At 41.1% G+C, this 26,604-nt stretch overlaps 1 protein-coding gene across 10 annotated transcripts in view; it reads right to left on the bottom strand.

Moving 5' to 3' along the window:
- Window positions 1-212: 212 nt before the first annotated feature.
- Window positions 213-26,604, bottom strand: part of KLF12 (KLF transcription factor 12) — a 251,827-nt gene continuing 225,435 nt past the window's right edge. For 4 of the 10 annotated variants that reach the window (XM_064440736.1, XM_064440737.1, XM_064440735.1 and 1 more), the window contains 2 exons: window positions 25,617-25,774; window positions 22,185-25,407 (listed from right to left, as the gene is read on the bottom strand). In XM_064440736.1, the coding sequence (XP_064296806.1) occupies window positions 25,154-25,407; window positions 25,617-25,774 (412 nt within the window). In that variant the 3' untranslated portion in view covers window positions 22,185-25,153. Of the gene's footprint in view, window positions 9,374-22,183; window positions 25,408-25,616; window positions 25,775-26,604 lie in introns of those variants that run through there. The other 6 variants (XM_064440733.1, XM_064440741.1, XM_064440734.1 and 3 more) reach the window with 3 other exon arrangements.

Genomic DNA, 26,604 nt, shown 5'->3' with positions numbered 1-26,604 from the left:
CACTGTGAAAGGAGAAAGAATGTCTACTCTATATGATGGCTTTCAAAAGAATCAGAAAAGCAAGTAAAATCCATTTCTTAAGCAAACGTTCCATTAAAAAAAAAAATCACTGTATGTTTATAGAAAAGATTTTTTTAACAAAGGTTTAATTAAAAAAAGTTAATAACTGGGTATTCCAGAAGGTTTGAGTCATCCACAGTAATAATTAGGGGTTTTGTTCAATACAAAATGCTTTATTTAACCTTCATGCCTCCATTCAGATAATTATACAAATGCATACATTTAAAGGTTTAAACTCTATTTCAATTCACAGCTCAATTCATAGGAAAGTTGAATACAGAAAAGCAATGCACCAACAAAATATGTCTGAGACACCATTAAAAACGATAACACTTGTTCATTTAAATCTTTGAGAATAGACTGGAATAATCATCCTCTGACAGGATTTCATTAGGGGACTCCCTTTACATTATCATAGGGCAAAAATCACCATTTTACAGTAAGAGGAAAAAAAGCTCTGAGTATATTTACAATACATACACTATACATAAATACAAGAACAACACTTACATAATATTAATAAACTTATAACATAGGTGTTGCCTAAACACTACATAGTATATAAATGCAGAGGAAACTATTGGGAAATTAGATCTTCAGATGATTACTTTTATTTTTGAAGAAAAGTAATTTTTGCATTTAAAAGCTTTTGAGAAGAAGGCAAAAGAAAAAGACTTAAGAAACTAATATGTTTGCTTGCTAGCACTGGTATTTTTATTCCTTCTAAGCGAAGGACCTCTATTGACAGTATTATCTCTATGGGGTTACCGATAGCGACCCTCCCTTTTGCATCTTATCTAGGAAAAAGATTGAGGTGCCATACCTACTAATTCCACGGCTGTGACGCTTCAGTCCCAAATTAATCACTTTGTAAACTAAGGGATGTTTTTGTATTTTTACACAGGAGGATCAAATGAACACTCATTGGTACGTACAGCGGTAACGACCCGATTAGAAGGAACAATGTGGGGCCAAATGCAACCCCATCCTTAGCATTTCATTCAACTAACGCCATAGGGGAATTTGCTTCATCCATAAGTGACCTGGCCAAGAACGCTATTCTTCATGATTGTTGTTTCTTCCTAAACACAGCTGAAAGAACTTTCCAATTTAATGGTATTTTTGACCCCACATGTTGACAGCAGTGTCCAAGTCTCTCTTTCACTTGCAGTGTATGAATGCGCGTGTCTGTGTGTGGGTTGAAGGTCCGAAGGCTGATGGTGCATGAAACTGAAGTAATTCATTACTATCTCTGTGAACGTTTTATTGCAAGTGCAAATGGGAGATATAACCTTTTAGGGACAGACAGCAGGTCAAGAGGACATACTGTGTAGGTGTTCAGCGGAGAACTTACATTACCAAGGAAGCGATGTATAGGACGATAAGGAAAGAAATAAACCATGGTGGTTTTTTTTAAAATGAAAAATAAAATGCAAACGTAGAAGTGAAAAATAGCTTGCAACCAGAAATGACAACATGAACTCTGAATTGTGAGAAAGATTAGTTCAGCCGTGAAGATTATGGCTCAAACTGTCTTTCCAAAGAAGCATTTTACATCTAGAAAGGCAGCACCTGGACCTACTTCTGTATTTCATGGTTCATGCTTATGACGGTACATCAAAGCCATCACCTGTGGTTCCCTACCAGACACCGAACTATTGTTTTTTAAATGCAGAGGTCACAGCACGGAGCAAGGTTTGGCAAGCCAATGTGTGAACCACCATTCACCTCTTCATTTATAACTGAGGGCATCTTGGCTCACTGAAACTTTTGAGGCTGAGCTGGGGAAGATGTTGCAGGTCACACATAATTTTTTCAATTCTTACTTTAGTAATAGCTAAAAATCCACATTCGCAGTTTTGCTTGTCTGGAGGACTGAACAACTGCGTACTGAATAATCTAGAACTTAATAAAAGGGCCACTCAGTTTATTTCATAATTTAAAGTCAGTAAGCACAAGCTGTCACAAGCACATGCTGGCAAATCAGTAGAACTGAGGAAAAACCAATGCTGTTATTTGTTTTTCAGAAAGAAGGAAAAAAAAAGCCGGGTTCATTTTGGGATGGTGAAGACAAGGTGCCCTTTCCTACGCAGGAACTAACACACATAGGGCTGCAGTCGGCCAAACCTCCCAACGCTGCAAGGCACTAAGGGTGCCTCCCTGTAGTGCTGCTGCTCCAGAACAAAGAACCAAGCCCTCCTCTCCAACAAGGGCTCAGGCATGAGGTAAGAAACTAGCGTTTCCTTTGTCCTTCTGATGACACATTCCCTGGTGCCTTCCTAAAATCCCCAGCATCAATTGAGTTCTTTTATGTGCTTAATATCTGGAGATTAAGCTGAGGACGACAGAATGAGTGTATGCATGTTCTGATGGGCTTATTTCCAGCAGTGGCTAACATTTAAAAACAAGCTGTTCCTAAACCCTCAGTCTGGTCACACAATTAACAGATGTGCATAAACACCTGGTTTTTACAGGCGAGTCCATGTGCTTTTTTCTTTTTTGCACCTGCACTTTCTTCAGTATATGAGCATCTTTGTGCACACCCAATCCTGCCTCAGTGAATAAAACCCGAAGACCCATCCCCCCACTCCAGAAGCAACCACCGATGGCAGCAAAAGTCTAGGCAAAATCTGGAAATTTTCAAATACAAAATTCTGCCTGGATGAATGACAGGTACAAATTTAGAGGATGGAAAGCAATCTTCCTTGGCAAAGGTATTAGGACAATCAGTTACACTTTGATCTCCAATGAATTCATTTTTAGAAACAGAAGAAGCAAGAGGGATGGCATTACACTGCTATTTTAAGAATCCATTAGCAGCAGTTTATTTTGTTTTTACAGAAACCTACCAGATTTAAAAAAAGAGAAAAAAAAACAAAGAGTGGAAGAGTCACAGCTGGCCATTTTCTTGTAAGATCAATTAGTCTATTGATGCAAATGTTTAGGCCACTCAGTATAAACCTCTCCGTACTCCATTTTAGGAATATCAACTTCTTGTTTGCTATTCAAATAGTCTCTAGACTGACAGTCCCCATTTTTTCACTCATTTGTCCCGCAAAGAAAGAAAAGTGATATATTTTGTCCACTCCTGAAGTCAACCAGTTCTAAGATGATATTAAATACTACGAGCATTACATGACGAATAGAAAGGAGACATAAGGTGAACTCTGTGTTTCCAGAGTTTGATGCAGAGGATTTTGCAAGAGAATCCCTGTTCTACCATATACCCTAAAAAAGCTTCATTGGGCTTATTGCTGGTTTTTGGATTATTTCATTAGAGAATACCCTGGATACACGGGCACATCAGACATAAATTAGGAAGGAATCCCCTAAAACACTGCTTGACAATGAGCTCCACTCACACCTACTGAGAATCGATATGGATATGAGTCATTTGTACGCTAAGCATCATCTTCTTCTTACAAGTATATGACAGACGTTATCTGAGAAAATAACTAAAACCTCTAACACAATTATCTCAACATGTGAATATACAAATGGCACTTTGTGTTTGTTTCTGTGCTGCATTATTGTTCTCCTAGTAAAATTTCATTTTCACCTTACTGTTAACAGAATCCCATAAGTTATTGCTGTGTAAAAGTATAGGAACATCCCATCAGTTCTAATTACAGGCACTTTCAGTTTCTGTGTCATCTTTTAAAATAGCTTTTACGCTCTCTTGCTGAAGTGTATGTGCATTTTAAATGTCACAACTGTCCTGCTACAATTGATTTTGCTGACATGCTACTGCACCTGCAAGACTAAACTTCCCTGGAATCGGCAAGGAGCAGCTGCAACCTTTGTTCGTGATGTGTTGTAGTCAGGGAAACACAAGAAGAAATAAAGCCAAATGAGAGTTTGCCATTACTGTATCTGCAGTTCACTGTGAAATGCCAGAAGGGAAAAAGAAAAAAGACAAAAAACCCAAAACCTTCCATATGGTTTTCATTTTGATTAAGTGGTTTTGTTTTTTTTCCTTTATTCAAAGACATTCTGAGTGTTGACTTATTTGACACTGAAGGATTCGATATGACTTCTCTATACCGCACACGATCTGCGAACAACGAAGTGGACACTCCGTTTTGCAGAGAAAACACGCTCTGACAAAACGGAACCATTTATCTCTTCCACTTTGTGTTCAAGCTTTGCAAGGCATTGTCTTACCATTTTTCCTGATGAATTTTAAAAATGTACTTCACTTAACCTATTTACACGCCATGTAAAATTGTGAGTTTGGAAATACTTTTCCACTATCATGTATATTACAGAACATTTAAACTGTTACAAGTATAGTAAAATACTGTCAATGTATTTTGATTTCTAAAGATGCAGTATCCTTATAGTTCCATTTTTGTACTAAAACCTGATTTACTGCGGAAATTGATCAGAATTTAAGCATTTTTAAGGTACCAATGGGCTTTACTTCATGAGCACACATTACACAGCAACTGTTACGCTATAGCAGAACTGCGAAAATACAACAATCTTTAAATTTCTTTGTGCACTTCTCCAGTTATAAATCACAGGCAAAGGCATAACACAATAACATGAGCTGGTTTCTTAAGAAGGTAGTACTTTCTTTTACAGTGTTTATTTCCAATTCTTCCTTTTCTGATTTTTTTTTTAAATAAACTTGTTTATTACCTGCACATGGGTGGAGGCATGTGGAAGTGCTGGGGTTTATACGCATGGGTATATGGATGAACATGCGGGAGCAGGGCTGATTCACTGAACGATCTTTAGACTTGTCCGCTGTGGAAGATGCAGTTTCACACACTGACCTCTCCAAACCAAAGTTCAAACTAAAAAATAAGCGGGATATTAATGGTGAAATTTACTCTGATTTTGAGGCACCCACCTTCAATAAAGGAGAAAGAGATTTTTTCCATTAAACAGCATTTATTATCAGAAGATAAATTTATAAATGGCAACTAGAATACATTTTCAATGTGGCTAATGGAAAACGAGACTTATGATCACTGTTATTCCCATTATTAAAGGGGAGAAAGGCTGTCCAGCTATTTGTCCATGCTCTGCACTGTGAGTTTACCCCAAACATCAACACCACTGATGTAATTTTTAACAGTTAATTTTGTTATACATTACTCCAGCACATAATCATATATACAAGTCAGTCTAAATCTATTTAATTAATTGTGTAAGCGTGATAGAGAATAAGGAATACTGCATCTTCATCCCCAAGTATAAACTGCTGTTGCAATGAGCCAATTTTACAGTGCTGAATAAAACAGGTGCTCAAAAAATAATGGCAGTTTAAAATTTAAAAAGTTCTGTATCAAAGCTTCTTGCTCGTTACGCTTTCCTATAATGCTGGCTACTGAGTTCCTGACAAATCCATTGGATCCTTTTGGAAACATTTAAAATCTGACACTTTGTGGCATAGTTTCCTTTGCAGGTCGTAATGGGCATGGTGGATATTATCCACCCTTTACTCACACTCAGAAGCATACATTTCTGTCTTCCCGAAAGAATGGGACACGCTATATTTGTCCCTCCCAACTGCTCAGTTAAGACGGACCTACTGTTTTGCGTCAAGACAAGATCTGGTATTTCTGCGTGCTACATATGATGTAAGCCTTCATCGCAGCTACAAAATGTCATGAACCTGCAGTGGGATGCCAGGATTTTTGAGGAAACTACCTTGGAGCAATCGCCCTCGGTCTTTGCACAAGCACAGTTTGGCGGGTCTGAACCACAGCCACTGATGGAAGGACACCCTGAGAATCTGGGGAACATCAGCTCCACATCCAAACACGCTCCTCCCACAGAGTAACATCTTTTAAAATATTTCTGAAGGGGAAAACAAACATGAAAACAACCTCACAGAGTATCTGGGGCCAATGCCTGCAGGCACTGGTATGAATGAGAAACTTGCCAAGAACCACACTGGGTACTTGAAACCCGGTGCTGGACTACTGCTGGTAGTCTAAGTTGTCTAGAGGTAACATCAGCACGAAAAGCCCTTACATGTGTGCTGGAAAGGTTGAGGATATACTTCCTGATTGTGAAGTAAGAAAATTGAGCGTACACTCCTTTACCTTTTGGCTTCATTCTGTTACCATTGACACGCTCTGTGCCTGTGTCCCTTGCCATGAGTGCTGCTTTATGCCTGTATCACTTCGAGGTTCCTTGAATAAAACCAGACCCTCTTTCTGTTGCAGTGTTTCCTATGTATGAAGTAATGGGCAACCAGCTCAAAGACAAGGGATTCACAAAGACCAACCTTGGTCATGGGAGAGGAGCCTCCCCAGGGTCTGTGATACATATGCTCCTCCTCGGGGCAGCACTGAGAGCTGAATGCTGAAATTTAAGGCCTCTCAATTTCTCTTGGAATTTTTCTCTCTTCATTGACTACAGAAGAAGCCTAAAGAGGACACTGGTCTCTCCCAGTTACACCCTGCCTTTGTGAATAGCATCAGAGATGATCTCTCACTGCTCCTCTCACATGCCAACAGAATGGCCTCAGGAGCTTCTGGTCAAATAAATTTCATTTCCTATGGGAGAAAAAAAGTCAGAGCCTGAAAGGAATTCTGTATGCCATCGGTTCTTCAACTGAATTACTGCTATTCAAGTAATTAGTCAGTAAAATGTTCTTGGGCGGGAAAATAATTTTATCAGTTGACTTCTACCTGACCTGACTTTTTTCCCTAAATGCTGAGACTGACAGATTCATTTAAGGGGATGATACTGAAGTACAGAAAAGACAGACCTCAGACGTAATCCATGAACCATCTCACACACAACACTGACAACCAGTTTTTTAAACCAACAGCAGTAAACGCTGCTGGTAAAGACCCAGTTCTGCTGCCCTGCAATGCCTCATGGCCTACCTAGAAGCCCGGATCCATCGCAGCCTTTTCATGCTTTGCACAGACATTTAGCGCCTTTGCTTCATTCCTGATTTGGAGATGGATATAAAACGTTGTTGAATTTTGTGAGAGTTGATTAACAACACAGTCAACGGGAATTGAGAGGCGTTTTTCCCACAATGGCCGCGAATAATTTGTCTTGGGTTTCTCTGCTGACCACTCGGCAGAAGAGAGCCTGAGCTTTAACAGTACTGAAGTTCTCCTTTCAGAGAGCTGATAAACTATCCGGTACCAGGAAATATTAAGAACATATTTAAAGACAATCAAACTTTCAGCCCTGTGAATGCTATTATAAAGTATTATCCCAGTCATATTAATCCTCAATTAACTGTAATTGCTTTCAGTATTTGTATGGGTGCTCTGTGCTGGTTTTCCTTTAAGATTACTTCGATTCCAGAATTCCCCCAACATTATTATGGTTACTTCAGGAATCAGAAGTTAATTCAGACTGGTCAAACATTTAAAAATGAACAAGTGGCATCACAAGTTTAATCTGTGCAATTCCTGGAACCAAATATTCATAATTAAATGCATTGCAAAAGACCTTTATGTATACATCTTTTATCTCTAAGCTATAAAAATCTCAACACTTAAAATATCTTGCCAAGCCTCATCTTTGTCAAATTTAGCTGGGTAGGCAGATCCTCGTGAGGAAAGAAGATAGAAAAACACTAATCCATTTGCATGAACAACCGGTGGCTAAGAGTTTCTCTCTTTCCTACATAATTCAATTAATACAAACTGATTCACAATTACAGGGCTGTATGGGGATGATCAAGAATTTCCTTTTATTTAACCTGAAAAGGCTTGGATTGAAAATCCCAGCAGGGGTAGCCACTGGTACCTATATAAAGGACCATTTATATCATACTAGGCAGCTGGCAAAATCTTGTTATTCCCTAACTCCCAGGGAGATACCTAATGTCTTGCAGAGCACCACTGCAGAACCATTTCTCCTTCCTACTTACGGTTCATCCACTGACTCCTCAACAATCAGCTCTTTCCTTTATCTATCTTGCTTTCCAGACACAAGTATTATGCTGAAGGAAATGAAAGTACTTAATTGTGGTACCTAGCAGGTCAGTGAAACCATCAGAAAGATTAACTTAAATGATCTTACATGCTATTTCTGCAAACCCCCCTTTCTGTTGGTGTGGAGTAAATTATTGTCTCGAGAGCCATTTTACTCATTATTGCTTTTTATCTCTAAGAGATGCAGCCCTTCCTTCTCTGTTTTGTTTGTTGGTACATCCTCTTCCATTTCATGAATGGCTACACCACTAATCTTGGTACCAGCGAGTGTAAGATCTGACTATTTCCTTGTATTCAAACACTGGGGAAGAGGATACCTGCATGAAAGAAAACTGCACTTTGAGAATGGGGTAGTAGTTTTTAGACGGGCTTTTTCTATACAAATCAGAAAACTGTTCTAAATAAGTCCATGGTAAAATACAGATACTTAATATTGTACTTTCAGCAGAGATGATGCTGCTGCCCCTTGTTTATTTTACAGACTTCAACAGCAACAACAACAAAACAAAAGAAAGGAAAAAAAAAAAGGATAAAAGAAGGTTAAATGGCTGGCGTCCTCTAGGGCATAATGACAAATTGTGGTACAATATTAAAATGCCACCATCGTTATTGCAAAAGTCTGCTCAAGCGACCCTTCAGCTCCGACAGCGGGACGTTCCCAGCAGAATCTTCTTGCCTACTCACACGCAGCTTGTCTGTAGCACAGCCCGGGTGTAATGCTGACACCGGCCAGATGGTATTCAAAACAAGGGGAAAAGATGGGATAATAAAGGTCTAGCGGTCTTGCTTTCATCATCATCGGTTTGTTGTATCTAATCCTCCAATCAGCAGTGATTTTTCAGGAACAGAATGTCCGACAGCTGAGAAAACATACAAGCTATAAACATTTTTTGTCAAAGGACGCAGCATGTAAAATAATGCCCATTCCTGTAGCATTTTGGCTGCTATTTCCCAGGTGATTGTGATGACACTTTCAGGGGGTAGCCATGCTGAGGGGCAGACGGGGTTAACATCAGATGGCAAGGAGAAGAGTGGCACTTCTTTTCCTGCTTTTTTTTTTTTTTTTAAATTTCTGTTATTATTTTTTGTTACGGACGTCAGGGAAAGCCCTGTCTGTTAACACTGTAGAAGGGGATTCAGCCCTGCTGAATTCACTCCGGGTAGTTAAGAGACCCAGCTCTTAAACTCGGCTGGAACAGGTAGCGTTTCTCAAACCAGCATGTGCCTGCGGCGGTGGAGCGCCAAGTGATCTGAGCGGGAAAAGCTGCGGTCACAGTCTGCACACTTGAATGGCTTCACTCCCGTGTGCTTGCGGTAATGCCTCGTCAGTTCGTCCGAGCGAGCAAACTTCCAGGTGCAGCCTTCCCAGGTACATTTGTAGGGTTTTTCTCCTGGGAGAGACAAAAGAAAGAGGGGAGGGGGGGAAAAACAGGTAGTTACTTTCCCCTTGTTGCTCTTAATCCCCGCAACCCCCTCTGCACGCTTCCCATGAACACCCACTGCCTAGGGGTTGCTTTAGGCCAAATTACACAATTACGAGGTACCGAATCTGCTGAATATAAGGAAAGGGCCCTGAGATTTATCATTCCTGTGGCATTCAGATGACTAAGAAAATCAACAGGATTAAGGCAACAATATAGATCCTACCTTGCAGGGGTGATGTGGGGATTAACATCAGGACAAAGGGCTGTGTAATTATTCTCATGATTACCGTACAGGTTTGCTACCCTCACCTTGTCAGGCTATGCTTTCTCCTAAAATAGCCAGATTACCCGATATTTCAGCAATTTATCATAGGCTGCCACAGACTTCCAATTATTTTTATGAAGTTTACAAAGATTTCTAATTGTTTGTGTAAACAACTCTGCAGGACATTTCTTAGCAAGCTGGTAAAAATGAACTACCATTTCCCAGTCAAACATAAAAATTCAATCTGCAAAACGTCCTCTTTATTTATTGCACTTACTTTCGGTAAAATTAATTTTGTGTGCAAGACGTTACCAGGAACAGTGTACAATTTCTAAATGTACCCAGCCGTGGGACTTGCACAACGCTGTTGAAAAATACCCATGTACTTCAATGAGATCAGACTTGGGCTAAGTATAGACTTTTGGAAAATCCCACCCTCTGCTTTTTATTTAAAGGTAAGCATGATGCATGCCCCACGTTCTGTGTCATATCTGTCAGAGGACAAGATTAATACAGCATATCTGGATTTTGCGCTTTCATGAAGCAAACTGTTATAAAACCCCATTTTTGCCATGTTTGTAGGCTATACTTATCTGTGATTTCTATCACCGCCCTCAATGTCTACATGTTAAATGCTCTTGGCAGTTACCTTGATCCCCCAGTCGAGCACGCACCAAAACTGAAGAACTGTGTGAGGTCCGTATGTATCTTCCTTTGGTGCGTCAGAAATCATTTTTTACCTCCCTTTCTGAAACCAGCTAATCACAACCAGGGCAACAAAAGAGCATCTCTGCAACAACTGTTCCCTTCGTCAGGCACAATCATCCCTCAGTTATTTGTTATCTTTTATGAATCACAACCAGCTTGCAAGAAACTATTTCAACTACATGAACCAGTGACACAACACTTGCTTTGTCGTAGGCAGCACGTTCCTCCATGCGTCTATTCAGAAGTCAATAAATACTTTGCTGAGAGCCCTTGGTTTCAAAAGAAAATTCCTGAGTATGAATATCATCACAAAGTTCAAATAGCCCTGAAAAGTCCAGCTGAAATTGCCATGGGTGCCTCTGTAAGGAAATCAGATGCTGTACAGGCATGTCAACAGGGTTGTCAGCAACATTTGAGCTCCTTGGGTTGGTACCTTCTGTGCACCATCTGGGCTGTGCTGCAGTTTTGATGTCAGACGGGGGTGGGAAACAGTTGCTGCGAGAAGAACCCAGCAATCCAGGCTCTGAGGTGACCACAGCCCATAGCTGCACCGGCAGCAACTTAGCCTAGATAATTTTACAGTCCTCAGCCAAGCACAAAGCACCAAACAGTGTTCATTGCCCCTGAGCAGCCGCAGCGTTGGGTGCCTGGAATCCGGCAGCTGCCATGAGCTGGATGGGCATGAGCTGCATGGCAGATGGTGGGTTGCACACTCTTGCCAAGGGCAAAGCGCTACAAAATGTGTTCAGATTCACCACCGAACTGTCTTACATACATGCCCTTGCCACAAACAGTTGGTGCAGAGCACCAGACAAATATAGCAGTCTCCCCATTTGACTTGGCAGGTCTATCCCAACAGTCTCGTCACACCGCATCAACAGTTTCCAAGTAGAGTGCTTGCCCTGCCCATCCTCAATGCACTTTAAAACTCTTTTTGTTTAGACTCTGGATACTGCCCCAGCTGGTTTGTTTGACCACAGAGACTTCCAGGGCAAAATGAGGAGGTATTTCCTAAGCTTTGGATCGTTATTTAAGAGCATCTGAAATTCTAAGTCTCTCCCTGCCCCGAGATCCTTCCCTTGCAATGGCATCTCTGGTTACGCAAATCCCAGCTCTTCTTTCCCTTGGCAGAAGACAAATGGAGAACCCGATGCAGGGAGGTATGGTTGGTGAAAGAGAAGTACCAGAAATTGTTCGTCCATTAAAACAGTATCACTTTAGGTAAGAAACAAAAGTCAGCTGATGGAAGGACATGAGCGCGGGTCACTCGGCTGGAGTTCCCAGGTGTTGTTTCCAGCCTCCCTCCTCAATGAATCCTGCTTCCCCAGCGCCTATTGAGCTATGTGAAAGAGACAGGACTAACCACATTCCTCTCAAGCTATTTACACTGCTGAAGGAAAATCGCTTCTATGAGCTCAACCTAAAAAGACCTTTCATTATTTTCAATTAAATATATGCATATAACATAAGAAGGAAAAAACCAGGCAAAGTAGCATTACTCTGAAGACTTTCACTCACGTGCACCTTAAAAGAAGCCACTGTAAAGAAACCGTGCAAGATACAATTTTTCATTAAGATCAGCTTCAACAACATTTTACGCAAACCTAATTTTTAGGGGAAGAATATATTTTTTTTGTTAAACACCCACATTACCTGTGGATGGACAGGTGCTAGAAAAAAACATGTTATTCCTAGGCAATGCTATACTGTTAGCCTTTTGTCTGGTAACATCCCAGACATGAAAAGTGACCACTGAGTCTGTAAGAACTACAGTAAAAACAAGAAGATCCAGGAGTTCAAAGGATGGAGAAGGGACCAGGAGGAGCAGAACTGCTAGAGGACAGGAAGCTGCTGTCAGATACCACACACCAGCTTTGGCTGATGAGCCTGGGCACTCGTAGCTGAAAATCTCAGTAGAACCAACAGAGGGAAGCAGGATCTCAGCAGGGCAACCCAGAAAGTGGTGAGTGAGGAGGTGGACAAAACTAGTTTGTTAATTAGAAGAAACTGATATATATATTGCCATTTCAAGACCGAATTGCAGTGGAGTTGAAGCCAAATACTCAACCATTTTGACTCAGACACTTCTGCCTCTCTGCGAGCACTTGAGCTTAAGTGTCTAAGAAACTCTTGGGTTCAAAGCGTGGGCATGTTTCGGCTCCTTCAGTGGCTCAGCAGCAGCAAGAGCATGGGCCGCACGGTTACTGTCATGCACCACACACTCAAATTCGCATTCAGCTCTGAGGAGTAAAAGCAGGTGGCCTGAGTCTTGCTCAGGGTAGTGGAAACACGGGAATAAAGGAGAAGACAAAACAGTGGACAGTTTTTGGGAACTGTAGTAAAGAGAGCTGCAGAAAAAGACCGAGAACCTGTGGCAATTAACACAAGGAGAAAAAGAAAACTGGAGAAAGGTAAAACCTTGTCAGTTAGTTCAGTCTGCTGAATCTGGAAGGGTTTAGACTTGTAGAAGATACCCATTTAAAAATAAATGCCCCAAGCTGTGAACGTTTTCATGGGAGCTGACCCTCTGCTTTTGCATCCATCTTTGACAGCTCTATTGTTTTGTCCCAAAACCTGACAAAAACATCCCAGAACACAGAGAAATCGTATTCTGATGCTATTCCACAGCTGTGTCTTGCCATGCATGGACAGTGAACAGTATGCCATGACAGGCATTCACATGGATCAAGAGGGACCCTGGAGCATGAAAAAGTTATTCTAGACAGTTCCCTGTAGAAAATGAGTGTTTTCTATTATTTGGGGAAGTTAATTATGCAGTTTTAAAGGTATGACTCAATGCCCCAAATGGAACTTTTTAAATCTTCTATTAACAAAACATCTATTTCTCAGAGCCCTCTAAAACCTTCCCTATTGTAGTCCAGATGCCACAATCCAGATTAGTTTAATTACTTTTCCCATATTATTTTTCCTACCCTACCATGACTCCTCTCACTTAAGCACTTAAGAACATAGTTACAACAGTTACTCACTAAATCTCCCTAAACTCAAGCAAATAATGAATTAATAATACAAAATAATGACCGCTGTTCAGCCAATCCTTCCAAAATTTTCCACTCTCTCCACGGCCCAACATCTGTCTTCCCATATCCTTATTCATGTTCTAACATCCAGAACATCATTCACCCATGGAAATAAATCCTTCTCAAACTTTTACTTTACAACACGATGACATTCATGTATTCCTTAAAAAAAAAAAAACAAACCCTATGAGGGTTCCAGCAGGAGACCATGCCGTGTAACAGATGAAGGGACCAGGGTCTGTTCTACCCCAGGCAGAATTTCCCATGCGGTATGTTCCTCAGCAGTTATCCTCTGCCCATCAACTAGCTGGTATCATGGTATTTGATGCCAGATGTTTCAAAAGACAGGCACCGCAAAAACACCATGTAAACAGTTATGGGTTATTCTGCCAGCGGGGGAACTGCTCTGCAGCTCCAGGAAACTGAGCCAGGCTTACGCTCCCTAGGCGAGGAACTTTATTTACTACATTTGCATATGCCCTATGTACTCTGTGCACACTTGCAGTTCCTTTCATTTGTGTATTATTTAAGATTCATTTATTCGTCAGTGTAGCAGGCTCTTGGCAGCCATGTCATTAAGTAACAACGAGGTAACACCGTCTATTACCAGGACAGAACACATCCCAGTGACCAAATTCTAAACCAATTTCTTTCTCTGGCATAAACTCACCTCTCTCCCTGGAACTACAGGTGAGTGCCATGTCACTTCTTATTTGTGCCCTCTTCAGACATTCCCATCTATGCAATTTTTCTGCACGTGTAATTCTCACCATGACTCTAAGATATTACAACGCTTCTCTGTAGCCTCTTCCTGCAACAGCACTCAGCATTTTGAAATACTGGTAACATTTTTATTCCAAGTAAGCGTCAACTAGAAAATACGCATAAGGGGCTGTTGAAGGGTACAGGCGTATCCACCTAATTGGATGTTTCTGTATTTAAAGAAAGACTCACAAGCTGAAATTCCACTTTTGAGAAGGACAAAGTTAAAAAAGCACCATGGAAACGAAACTTGGTTTATAGTTTCCACACTGTGAAGGTGGGAGCATAGGGGAGATGCCATCCCTCACTCCATTCATGAAATACAATGATTTTGAGTCAAACTTGCATGGTTGAGTAGGTGGCACCTGCCCAGCCGTGCTATCTATAGCCACATCTTTATACACTCAGTTTCTACTGCCATTACTCTGGGAGGAGTATTCCCCACATAAAACCAGATTTAGCCCATAACAAGTTGAAAGAAAACCAGTGTGCATGCCTCTGCCTATGTTTGATGACGTTGAAATTTTGAGTCCAAGTCAACAGATCTGCAGCTTTGCAGGATTGAGGACATCTCCTGGTGATTCCTTGTTTGGTTTCTGCTACAGAATATTATGCAATATATCTAAGGTGTAGTATTTATGTCAGCCGGTTTCAGCTCCCACGTAAACACCAGAATCGTTCTGATACATATGGGACAGCCACACTGCACCCATGCTGACAGGACTCAGGAAGGGGAAATCATTGAATCGAAAACCACAAATGATGGCTAATCAGATTTTGCATTTCTACTAAAAATAAGCAATTTCAGGCAGAAAAGAATCTTTTTACAGCAGAAGCACTATCTGATAATGAGCAGCCTCAGGCACTCCCAGGGTAAGAGGGCAGCTTAGTTTTTATACACAGGGGAAAGGGAAAAATGACAACTCTTACGTTTTGTGTGATATTTTTATTAGTATAATTTTAAATGAAAAAACATCAGAGCACTTATAAAGCACTTTCCAAATTCAAGTGCCTTATAAAGCTTTTTTTTAAAAAAATGTAATCCTTCATAAAAGTCTGTCTTCTTAATAGCACTGTGTAACAAATACTGTGTGGATTTTGAAGGTAGGAAAACCAACACAGCGAGCATCAGCAACCTTCCCAAAACTGCAGAGAAAGGGAACAGCAATGCTAGGACTCACATATTAGGAACACCTTACTTTCTGTAATGAAACTTCTAGATCTTAGTTTTGTCCCTTTAAAAGTTTGAAATATTTTCAATCATTTTTATGCAAAAATCCAATTAAATTATTTAGATGTCTTTCCAAAGCTCATTTGCAATCTCTGCTTCCAAGCTACTGATTCACTATATCTTTTTGGTGAACATAGTGAATTTTACTTTTGTGTTTCAGTATTTTCAAAATATGCAAATAAAATATCTTTCTGGGAAGAGATTAAAGTCTCGTATCAGTTGAGCAAGTCTGGGAAAACAATTTCTATGAGCAGAACAAGAACATACTGTGCTGCCTGTGACATGTCTTGAAATTCAGGTTTTTTTATTCCTTGTTCTCAGTCTGACTTAGGCAAAACACAGGGACATGGTTTCTTCATGTGAAAACTGGGAACAAAACGATTTCTTCAAATCAAAAACACAGTGACAACCTCCACTCTAAAACAAGAGCCAGAACTTCATCACACTTCTGGCAGCTCTTGAACCGATTATTTACAAGCGCCACTTCTGATAATTCAGGTGTGAGCCCTTTCCCCACATCACAACACAGAACCATCTTTCCATTTCACTGCACTGCTGAGCTTGGGTCCTGTTTGCCATCCCTGCCCTTCTTCTCACTTCCTCTGCGAGACCAGTACTAGTTCAGCAACCTTATCTCTTTCCTTCTTCTGCTGTTGTCCCACATGCCCCTCTAGGTATATATATGTATAGGTATATAGAGCTGCCTCAGTTTATTGCTATTTTAATACAAATTGCAGCAAAAATGTCTCTGTGACCAGACTCACAAAATTCAATTCCGTGTAATTTAAAGTGGCAAATCAATTACATCGGTCTCAGCCCCGTTCTGTCACTGCACGCACAGGAGAGCTTGGGCTTCTGCACAGGGACTTTGCCCCACGACATATCTACTACTATGTGAGATACAAATGAATTAATGCCCTGGGACAGGGATCAGTTATGTACATTGCCAAAGGCATTGCTGATGTAAAATGATAAATTTTAATTCCTGTAAAAACAGAAAAAATAAATATTTTGGAAATGTAAAAGGCCTCTTCCTGTGCACCTGAATCCAGAAGCCAGAGCAAATCCCAACAGTAGATGACAAATAGCATTTTATTACCCTTCCTGATAACTTTTTCCTGTGTAATGTGGTACATATATAAATATTTAGGTATGTTAAGTGCATATGTATACACTTAACATATAAACTTTATATATATACTACATATATATATATGTATGTATTAGAACATGGCATGAAGTTTCTCCTTCCCACAGCCACAGCAAATACACGGGACTATTTCCAGTGCCGACAGAAAAGCTGAGAATTTTCCTTTTATGGCAGCCTTTGGTCACAAAGGTACTTGGGAAAGGTGATGCAGCAGATCCGTACTTTCATCAGCAGCCAACTGCACGGAGGGTGCCAGCAGATCTGCAATCTAGCCCTCTTTTACTGGGGTGCTACAGGCCTGGGTTTTAGTCTGGCCTCCCCAGATAAAACACCTTTCCTTCATTGTGGTCCATAACTGCAAGGGAGATGCCAAACAAGTGACATTTCCCTTTCTATCTGCTTCCGCTTCTGCTACTGTCACTCCTCCTGGATGCTCCAGGGATTGCTCCACCACATTAATCAAAAGCAGTACTGATGCTTCTCAGTATAAAAGTTAAATCTTCCACTACCTGTAAAAAACAAAACAACAAACGAACCCCTAAAGAAATAACCAAATAAAAAACAGCAAAAAGGCTCCAAGGGACGAGCTTTGTCTCACTCAGTTTTGCACAACCGATTCTTTACTGTTTGCACTGCGCTACAAGTCAGGCTCAAGCAGAGGCTGGGACCCTGGTGTGCTGGGCTGTCTGCGAAAACAGAGCATTAAAACACCCACCTCCCATTCAAGTAAATGAGTTGTGAATGGAATTAAACTTCCCAAATGAAGAGATACCAATTTTTACCACCACAAGAAAGCAGAGTAAATATATATGATACTAAACAAAAATATTAACTGACAAAAATACACATGACAAGGGAAAAGATCATTCAAGTTAATGTGACCAAAATACCACTACATTTCATATCCTATGTGGAAAAAACACTGAAGTGCAGAAAATAACCCCTTGTCCTACACAGGTGTCATCTCATCTTTTTCCTTTCCTATGAAACAAGAAGTTTTTGTAAATTTTCCCCGTTTTTCTACCTCCTTATTTGCAAAAAGTGAAGACTGAAACACCAGCTTTCAGGCTCTACTCCTTGTTTGCTTCTAGCCATGAAACAAAGAAAGCAGAAAAAAAGAAAACCTGAATAAAACATTAAAACAAAGGCTTTGTGAAGCTTACTTGCAGTTTTGAGCATGCTCCAACCAAAGGCTGCCCTGAAAAGGACAGGGCGGCCACAAGCAATTCCAGACACTCTTCCCGAAAGACACGGAGTATCACCAGTGACGGGCATTTCAGTACCAAGCTGCTACCCTCTTTCCTCTGTTGGGGACTGAGTGGGCTGCAAGAGTCAACGTCCTTGGAAAGGCTGTACTGTGTATTTACTCCTCCAGGACTGGGTGTAACATCTGGGAAAGCATTTTGGAGGGAATGGGAGTAGAGAGGTCTTTCTCGCCTTCATGCCACTGCAGGGCTACACATGGTAGACCACAATCATGCCTGAGACCTTAGCTGAACTGCAGTTCTTTGGAGGTATAATATTAAGTACTAAATGGTTTACTTAGAGAAAATTTTATTCTGCATAATGAAATAATCATTATTCCCTCGTGCCACACACAGACAAAACACATATGCACCCCATATTTACGAAGTCAAGGGGCACTGTTGCAAATATTTTTCATAACCTAGAGACTGAAAGCAATCACAGACGCAATTAGACTTGCTTTCCCATCAAAGTGCCTTGGAATAACCACGTGGGCACCCTTCCATATCGGCACAGCATCAGACCTACAATGCAGAGGAATGATTCCCCGTGTGCAAGGTGAATTCAGAGCTCGCAAAATGTGCCAGAAATGAAATCATTTAACTTTCCACAGAGAAGCTATTGGAAGAGAACTGGATGTACAAGCTCCTTGTGGTATGGACACCTGCCCGTAAGTAGCTGGACTCAGACAACTATGTCACTGCATCCAGAGGTTCCCGTTTCTGAACATCACCTTATGAGGCTGTGGTGGCACTGGTGAGTCTGCCTTTACACCCTGGTACATATCGCACCAGCAGACATTCTGCTTTTAAATATATTTCTGTCCTGAAATCTGAACCCAGTCACATCAATGAGAACAGACTGAGGCTTCAGCAGCCCCATTTATTGAATAATCTGTTTATCTTCTAAATAGAAACTGCATGAAGAAAGAGCAGAAAAGCTACAAGTGAAGAATTCCATGAAATATACTGGTTTCCACATTGGAAAGCTCTACTGTTTATTGAAACTGGCAGTAAATTTTAAACACTAAAAGAAAGCATTCTTAAAAAATAAAAGCATCACCCAATACAAATAGAACCTCCTATTTTACTTAAAGCAAATTAATTTTTAAATTGGCTTTGTTTATTTAAATTCCCAGTTTCTGGAACAGCATGTGAACCTGCTGTTGCAGTTCTTTTCACCTGACAGATTTACGTGGAAGAGGGAGAGCTCTGGGATAAAGGCCTAGGGAGAACGTAGGGCATGAGAAAGAAAAGCTGGGCTTTTGAAGAGCAAGTCTGCAGGGTAGGTGACAAAGAGGTGTTAATTTTAAAGTAGGCCAAAAATCTACACAGTTCAAGTCAAATCTAGAAGGATTATTTTTAAAATGTTGTTTCCTCCCAATATTTGCCTAAAGAAGGGATTACAAACCTGTAAATATCTCTCTGGAACTTATAGCTAGCAAAAGGCACTAAACAAACCTTATGAAAACAACAGGTAATGAATGGAGTTTTAAAACCTACTGAGCAAAAATAACTTTTTTGGTGCCTCCGACTTCTTAAGTCTGCCCTGAAATTGCTCAAAGGAAAATGTGAACAAAGACTAATGACAGGGGCCCTTTCATATTAAAATAATATATGGAGCAACAGTGAGTGAGAGGAATGCAGTGTTTGAAAAAGCACAGACTAAATAAAACACCCATGTACTCACTAGCCCTCTCTCTTCTAGGGCAGTGTCTCAACCCAGCTATAAAGGGAGGAAATGCTGTCATTTTCTCAGGTACAAAACCACATTTCTGAGATGTTTACTGACTCCATGTAACGCTGCTGAAGACCCCCTGACACTGACAAATAGGCTTCATTACGTCTGTGGCAAAGGTATTTGCTCTCATCTCTCAGGAATGATATAGGCGTTGATCAAGGACAAAGCACCAAACACTAAAAAATTCATTTGGCCTGGGGGCTATATTCAGCCTGCCTCTGTAAGTGCCTAACGAAGCGGCCGCATCTTCTGCAGCAGCGGCACTGAGGAAGAGTGATTCAGAGCCCCACAGAAGGTGCTCTTGTTACAGCCCTTGCCTTCCTCCACACCTCAGAGGCAGGAGAAAAGCCACGGCTGTGGCTACACGGTGCCCTACACTCACCAGCTAAATCCACTGCCACTTCGCGCCCACTGGGGAAGTCCCAGGCTTTGGCTGCCATTGACCCCAGAAAGCCATTCTGCCGTGTTCCTCCAGAAATTAGGAACTAATGACTGAAACAAGGTTGCACAGGATGCTGATTCCTCTCACAATAAAAGAAAATCCTACAGAGGTGAAAGACAGGGAGCAATCTCTTCTGTATCAGATGTTGTAAAATTACATCTTAGGTAACCCCGAAGCAGGCATCTTCCTTCTTTACTGAAAGAATACCTTCAAAGGGAAGATTACGCTTACCACCCGTATGGTAAAGGGTAGCCACAATGAGCTACAACTGGATTTAGCTGTACGCAACTTTAGATGCGAAATCCAAGACAAATCTAATTTCCCTTTAAATGACTATGCAGTTGGTTAGATTTCTCAGGTCGCAGTCCCTATGCTAGGCACCGCTTTGGGATGCATTCACACCTCCCAGTGTACTCTGAATACTTTAAATTCAGAGAATTGAAAGAAGAGCTTTAAATCTCCCCCACATGTACCATCCATTATATGAGTTTCAAGCCTCTGTCTTCCTTAGCAGGCCCCCTAACAGACAGCATAATTTGCCTCTTCAATTTACATAATATGCCTCAAATTTACATGCTCTCCCTATTTACGAGGAGACAGATGATGTCTATGAAAAGCAGATCATGATATGCAAAGGTTAGCTTTGGTACCAACAGGCCTGCGATTCAGGTTAAAAGAGAATATTGCACGCTAGGATTTGCAGACTAAGGAGCCTGTGGATGAAAAGTGAAAGTAGCTTTTAGCCATGTGGTCGGCCAGTGGGACAGTCTGCCCATGACCGGGTGCCCCGGGACGTTGCCCACAGCCAGCAGCCACTGCCCTGCAGTCTCTCTGCTGGCAGCCAGAACCTGCCATCTTCTGATAATCATGCTTTTCATTATTTAATGCACTAGCAAGGCAACTGAAATCACTATGAATAAAAAAGGGCTTGTGTGTTTTTCGCATGATCGCTGTCATCTATCCAAAAGGTGTTTTCACTTTCTAATGTCTCCTTTGCACTATTACAGCAACTAGCCCAAAGGGTCCTGGCTGTTCTTGTTTTCCCTCTTCTCTCTCTCTAAAACAGACACTCTTGACCTCTCATCTTTCCAATCACTCCCTATATCCACAGCTAAGAAGCTGACTGAAGCTATAATAACAATATAGACATTAAATGTATTATTTCACCTGAGACTTTACTGCACTGCATTTAACACGATAAATGGCCTGACTGCATGGCTTTGCCCTGCCACCTTCACTGCACCTAGCCCGTGAACTTAGTTTCGTTATAGTTACAGATGATTGAAAAATAATGACAAGTCAAGTGAAATTTGCAGGGAAATTGCAAGCAATTTTGACTACTTTGCAGCTTTCTATTGACATTTCAGAAACGTCCAGCCAACTAGAGAGGAGGTCAAGATGCGTGCCCTCAATTTTATGGCATGAAAATATCTTCCTGCTTTTTGCCAAAATAATGAAATTATTTAATGCATTTTACAGCTTTCACAGACCCATGATTTCCAGTTTCACCAACTTCACAGATCAGTTATTAAAGTCTAGTTTTTATAACCCGTATTGGCCTCTCAACAGAAGTCACGATTTGCCTCTTCGATTTACATAAAACCTATCAGATTTTAATTCTCTCTCTTCAGAGGGAACAGAGTCTGTAGGTCTTTCACAAACCAGGGCTAGTTGAAAAGGAAACAACAATTCATTAAGATAAATTTAAATAATTTTAGAATGAAATTTTGATGGGGGAAAAAAACCACAGTGGAAGCAACCAGTATTACTTAGTCTGCAATGCTCAGCTGTCCTACTGGGAGTGTCAGTGGCAACTTTAGTACTGCCTAAAGGCCTGAAATAGCCATTACATACCATAAAATAACGCTACGGTTGTTTCCTTCTCCATCTTCAAACTAAAAGCAGCAAAGTGAAGAACGCCAGTCCCACCGGGGCTGCATGGGTGCAGACCTCACAGGAAACAGGAGTTACAGCTCTCCCCATTCCCGGGGCTGACACCAGCACCTACACCAAGCGCAACACAGACATATGCAGACTGGGGATGCAACCCAGGGCTGCTGGTTTTCCCGTTTTTAAAGATTACTCATTTGCGGAGTCACACATCAGTAATTTTCTTTAAGTTCACTGAAGCAGAAACTAACTCAACACAACTCCTGTGAGCCAACTTCTCACAGTTTCTCCTTGCGGAAAGAGTTGATAAACCTGAGCTGCGAGATTGCCTGCGAGCCCTGAAGGCTCCCCATCACACCCGATACCTCCTGATAGCTTTATTTGATGATTTGGCAAAACAACAACAAGAAGCTGATACTAGAAAGAGAAATTTAATACCAGTGCTTGTGATTTATGAAATGCTCTATTACAGGTTTCACTTGCAGTTTTTCTAGTTGGAGAGACGATGTGTAATTCAAGCTCGCCCCCCAGTGGACTCCATGCCCACACCAGTACACTAAGTTTTGAGGACAACTGTGAGAAGTACTGGGGAGCTAGACGAAGGCATACATAAAAAAATCTAGGGGTCACTCTGAGAGAATTAAATGCAACTATTACGTCTATAATATTTTGTTTCCATTTTTAATTTTTAAAAAATAGGCTTTCCAACAAAGAAAGTTGTTCAAAAGACTGCATTGGTTTTCCTCCTGTATCCAAATGACTGTGAATGTTTTGGTGGTTATGCATATATAGTGAATGAAAAAGAAGGTAGTTCTCAAACGCATCCTGCTTAGGTAAACAATTGTTGGCAAGATCAGCCTGCCTAAAAAAAAAGTCCAGATTATGCAACGTTGAGTTTCTGTGATCTTTTCTCAGAAAGTTTCTTACTGAAACTTGCTCACCCTTGCATGCATAGCTGTCATACTTCATTTATACTCATCCAAAACTGCACTAATTATTGTGGGTCATATGCGAATAATTAACTTCTTTTGCCCGAAGCAAAAGTAAAGGTCAAGACAAAAAACGTAAGATGAGATTAATACATAGAGTATGCTCATGGCCACTGCTACATGCAGGTCTGAATATACCAACTTCTTACCAAGACTTGAGAAGTGTTCTGTAAGGCACATTTTATTTCAGCAGCACAATACATACTTTTCACTGGATCCATTAGCTAAATTCAGCGCTCACCTTCTCTCCAGACTACACTTCTTACATTGCAGCAGGCATGAAGACATGACAATATAAAGCAGTTAACAGCTGGCCATTTAACGAAGGTTTTTGGTTTGATGTTATTTTTCTTTTCTCCCTGAAGGAATAAACCAACGTCCAACATGACTGCAAAATATTTCAGATGGCTGCCTTTTGGGGTGGGGATTCATCTCAGCCAGCTAACAGGTAAGTGTCCAGGCTTCCTCTGTATTCAGCCATGAAAGAGAAGCACCTTCTCAAGCCAATCCCTAGGTCTACCTGAAGAGGGAATAACGTGCCCCAGAGGTGCCAATCCCTCTTCTCTGACTACTCAGAGATTCCAGACAGATAGCATAGCCTAGACAGCCAGCTGCCAGGGAACCAAGGCTGAGGAGATCAATCCTGTGATTACGGCAGGTATAGAAACTCCCTTCATGCTGCTGGAGAGTTATAGCTGCAAAAGCTTAATTACCAACACAATTTCAAGCCTTCAGTGCCTGGTTTTGAGCACCCTAAGCGCACAGCCCGTGATTCAGCAGTGCAGACTATCGAACACTGATTTGGGTGAGTTACCCACAAGCTCTGGTCTGCCATGCGATCACTAATGAATTACAGACTCATGACAAACGTGGTTCTCAGTGATTTAAAACACCATGGCAGAGAAGAGCCTCCTGTATTTGTGGGCTAACTTGGGTGTGACATTTCTGAAGTTGTTCACGTCGAGATTTGCAAGTCGGCTCCTTCCACGGTGCTTGCTTATACTCCTGCACTGGTCGCCAGTCTTGCAGGCTAGAAAAGAGTGACCTCCCTGTGGTATAAGCACATAAGTGGTATTTTTGGTTCAAACTAAAAAGTCTACTGGTTTCACACCTCTGCTGGGCTCTCTGCCTTCTGATCTGCTACAGCTGTAAAATCCTCAAAGGGTGATACAGGCAAGAATAGGGAAACAAGTTAGAAATCAGGGCAGGGAGAAGGAAAGGGACAGAGTAGGGTTGGACTGGGATAAAAGTAATAAAACAAGAATGACGGAGAACAAGGTGAAAAGGTAAGGTTATATAAAATATATTGGAAGGGTAGGGACAAAAGGCCACGTTGAAGATGGGAAGGAGAGGGAAGAGGAAAAAAGAATTAAGATAAGATGTGGTAACTTAAGAGAGAGGAGAAGGCAAAAGCATTAATGGAAGACACGAAGAAACTAGAATAATTGGCCTAGAGGGAAAACATAATGGAATTCCCAGATCACCAGAACGTTTCTGCTGTTTAAGGAAGGGACTCTTCCCTTACAGAAATTAGTTTAGTAGGGGGTAATAGGACGGAGCCTTGTTCAGTATTCCTCTCAACAGAAGTCCTACCAACCAAAAGACATACTGGGAAGAGTGATGGAGATGTGGCCTCATTTGAAATGTATAAGCCATCACTTCATTTTTTTAAAATAATATCTCATACTCTTTGGAGTACATCACACCACAGAAAGTGCCAGCAGATTCTCAGCAAAGAACAACATTGTGCTACATGCTGGATAAACACCATCTTTTCTCCAAGGAGTTACAAGAACACTGAAGTACATTAAGAACAGAGAGATCAATAAATTTAATTTAAGCAAATCAGCAGCAGAGTAAGGAACAGCACTGAAACTCAGGGTGTTCGGTCCGCTGCCTTTCTAGCCATCCAAGCAATCTCCTTTTAAATTGTTCTTGATGATTTCAAATTGCTGCTCCTGAGTTTATCCACAATAAAATTACAATTACACATCACTGCTTCAGCTACCCTTACAGGCCTATCATGTAGACCAGTAACAGCCTATAGGGTTAATGAGGAGACCAGGTATTGATTAAGTGTTAAGTCATCACTGAATGGGACCCAGCTCATCTAGGCACCTTTCTTGCATCTCTGTTGTAGGGACCCAATGCAATGTGTTCTCATACAGTGACTGACTTCCCTCTGCAGTATGTGGCAGGTGCCTCTGAAAGCCTCCAGGAAAAAATACTGAGCTCTTGAGTTTACACTTGAAATGAACCAAAGGCATTTAGCAGCACCTATCATTCACATATCATTTACATCTATAAAACCAAGTACAAGCTCAATAGGAGCATGTCTGTAGAGTGAAAAACATGGTGCTGAAGATCGACATCCACACCATATGATTTTCTTGAGGGTTTTCTTTGGACTAGCTCTGGTTGGTCCAAAGCAATGACCACCCATTGTTCGTTGAAGCACATTAGATATGTCCCTGGAGGCCACTCTTCTGTTTAGTTTCATCTGAAAGGAGTTCAGTTTGTGCTGAGATGACTCTTGTGCTGCAAAGTGGGGACAACAGGAAAGTTCAGTTCAAAAGCACACTCAATCTGCACCAGAATGCCAATGCTGATGCACCTGCAGACACCTCCATTGTCTAGGCAGAGGCCTTCAGCCCTTAGTGTAGGATGATGAGTTCAATACATCCTAAATTAGGCAGAAAGGAACGTGCTTGTCTTAACTGGGGCACACAGTACCAGAAAAGTCTTACCTGTGTGCGTCCTCCGGTGAGCCTTCAGGTGGGAACTTTTTGTGTATACTTTGTTGCATCCCTCAAAGTCACACCGATGGATGCGTCGCTTCCTGGAGTCTGGAGACTCGGACCTTCTCTGACGCCTTGTGCTCTCAATACTGAACGGTGAAATGGAACTAAAAAACAGAACATAAGCAAAAAATGAAGCAACAGCATGGTGTATATCCCAGGCCCCAAAAGATCAGCTGTAACGTATCACTGGGCCAGAAGTGACCTTAACAATTAATTATTTCCTTTTCTACAACGTAGTCCACAGCACGTATTTGAAACAATTTGTGCTTGAACTAGAGCCTATTTTGCAGTATGAAATAATTCAAGTCTTGGTTTAGAAGTGTTTATTGCCAGAGAAAACACCATGTTCCTTGAAATACTGCTCCAGTAATGGAGTAGCCTGACTTTATCTGAGCTTTATTTCTATTTTACACGTGTCCAGATCCAAGCCCACTGAACCCTGCTTTCTAAGCAACTTTATACATAGCCTCCATAATTTCTCTTTGACAAGTTTATATAGATAAAAATCCTGAAAGCTTTTATGAAAAAGTGTTTCCGGAACCCAGATATGGACTATGGATCCTCACGTTTGGCCAAACACCTGTTGTTTGCTTGCATACCAATTGCTAAGAGATCCATATCACCCTGCAGCAGTGATTTTTCCATTTACTTATTCAACAATTCTCAATCTATCACCTGCAAATCAATGAATTTTATTTCCTTTCAGACATCTGATAAATAAAAAAGTTTATTAGCACAGGGCCAGCAAATGATCCCCACAGAAATACCTGTGCTCAGCAAAGATACTCCATTTTAAGCAACATCCTAAGGCTTATCGGTTATCCCAATTTTAAGCAAATAATACGTAATGTTGAAGTTATGTTGCTTTATTTTATAAATAAAGTATGCACTGAGTCTAATACCTGAAGAAAGCCTGCTACAACAATGCACTTGC

This window comes from Phalacrocorax carbo, chromosome 1 (assembly GCF_963921805.1).
Source record: "Phalacrocorax carbo chromosome 1, bPhaCar2.1, whole genome shotgun sequence".
In the NCBI taxonomy this organism is placed as follows: Eukaryota; Metazoa; Chordata; class Aves; order Suliformes; family Phalacrocoracidae; genus Phalacrocorax; species Phalacrocorax carbo.
This window is presented reverse-complemented; position numbering and strand designations above follow the sequence as displayed.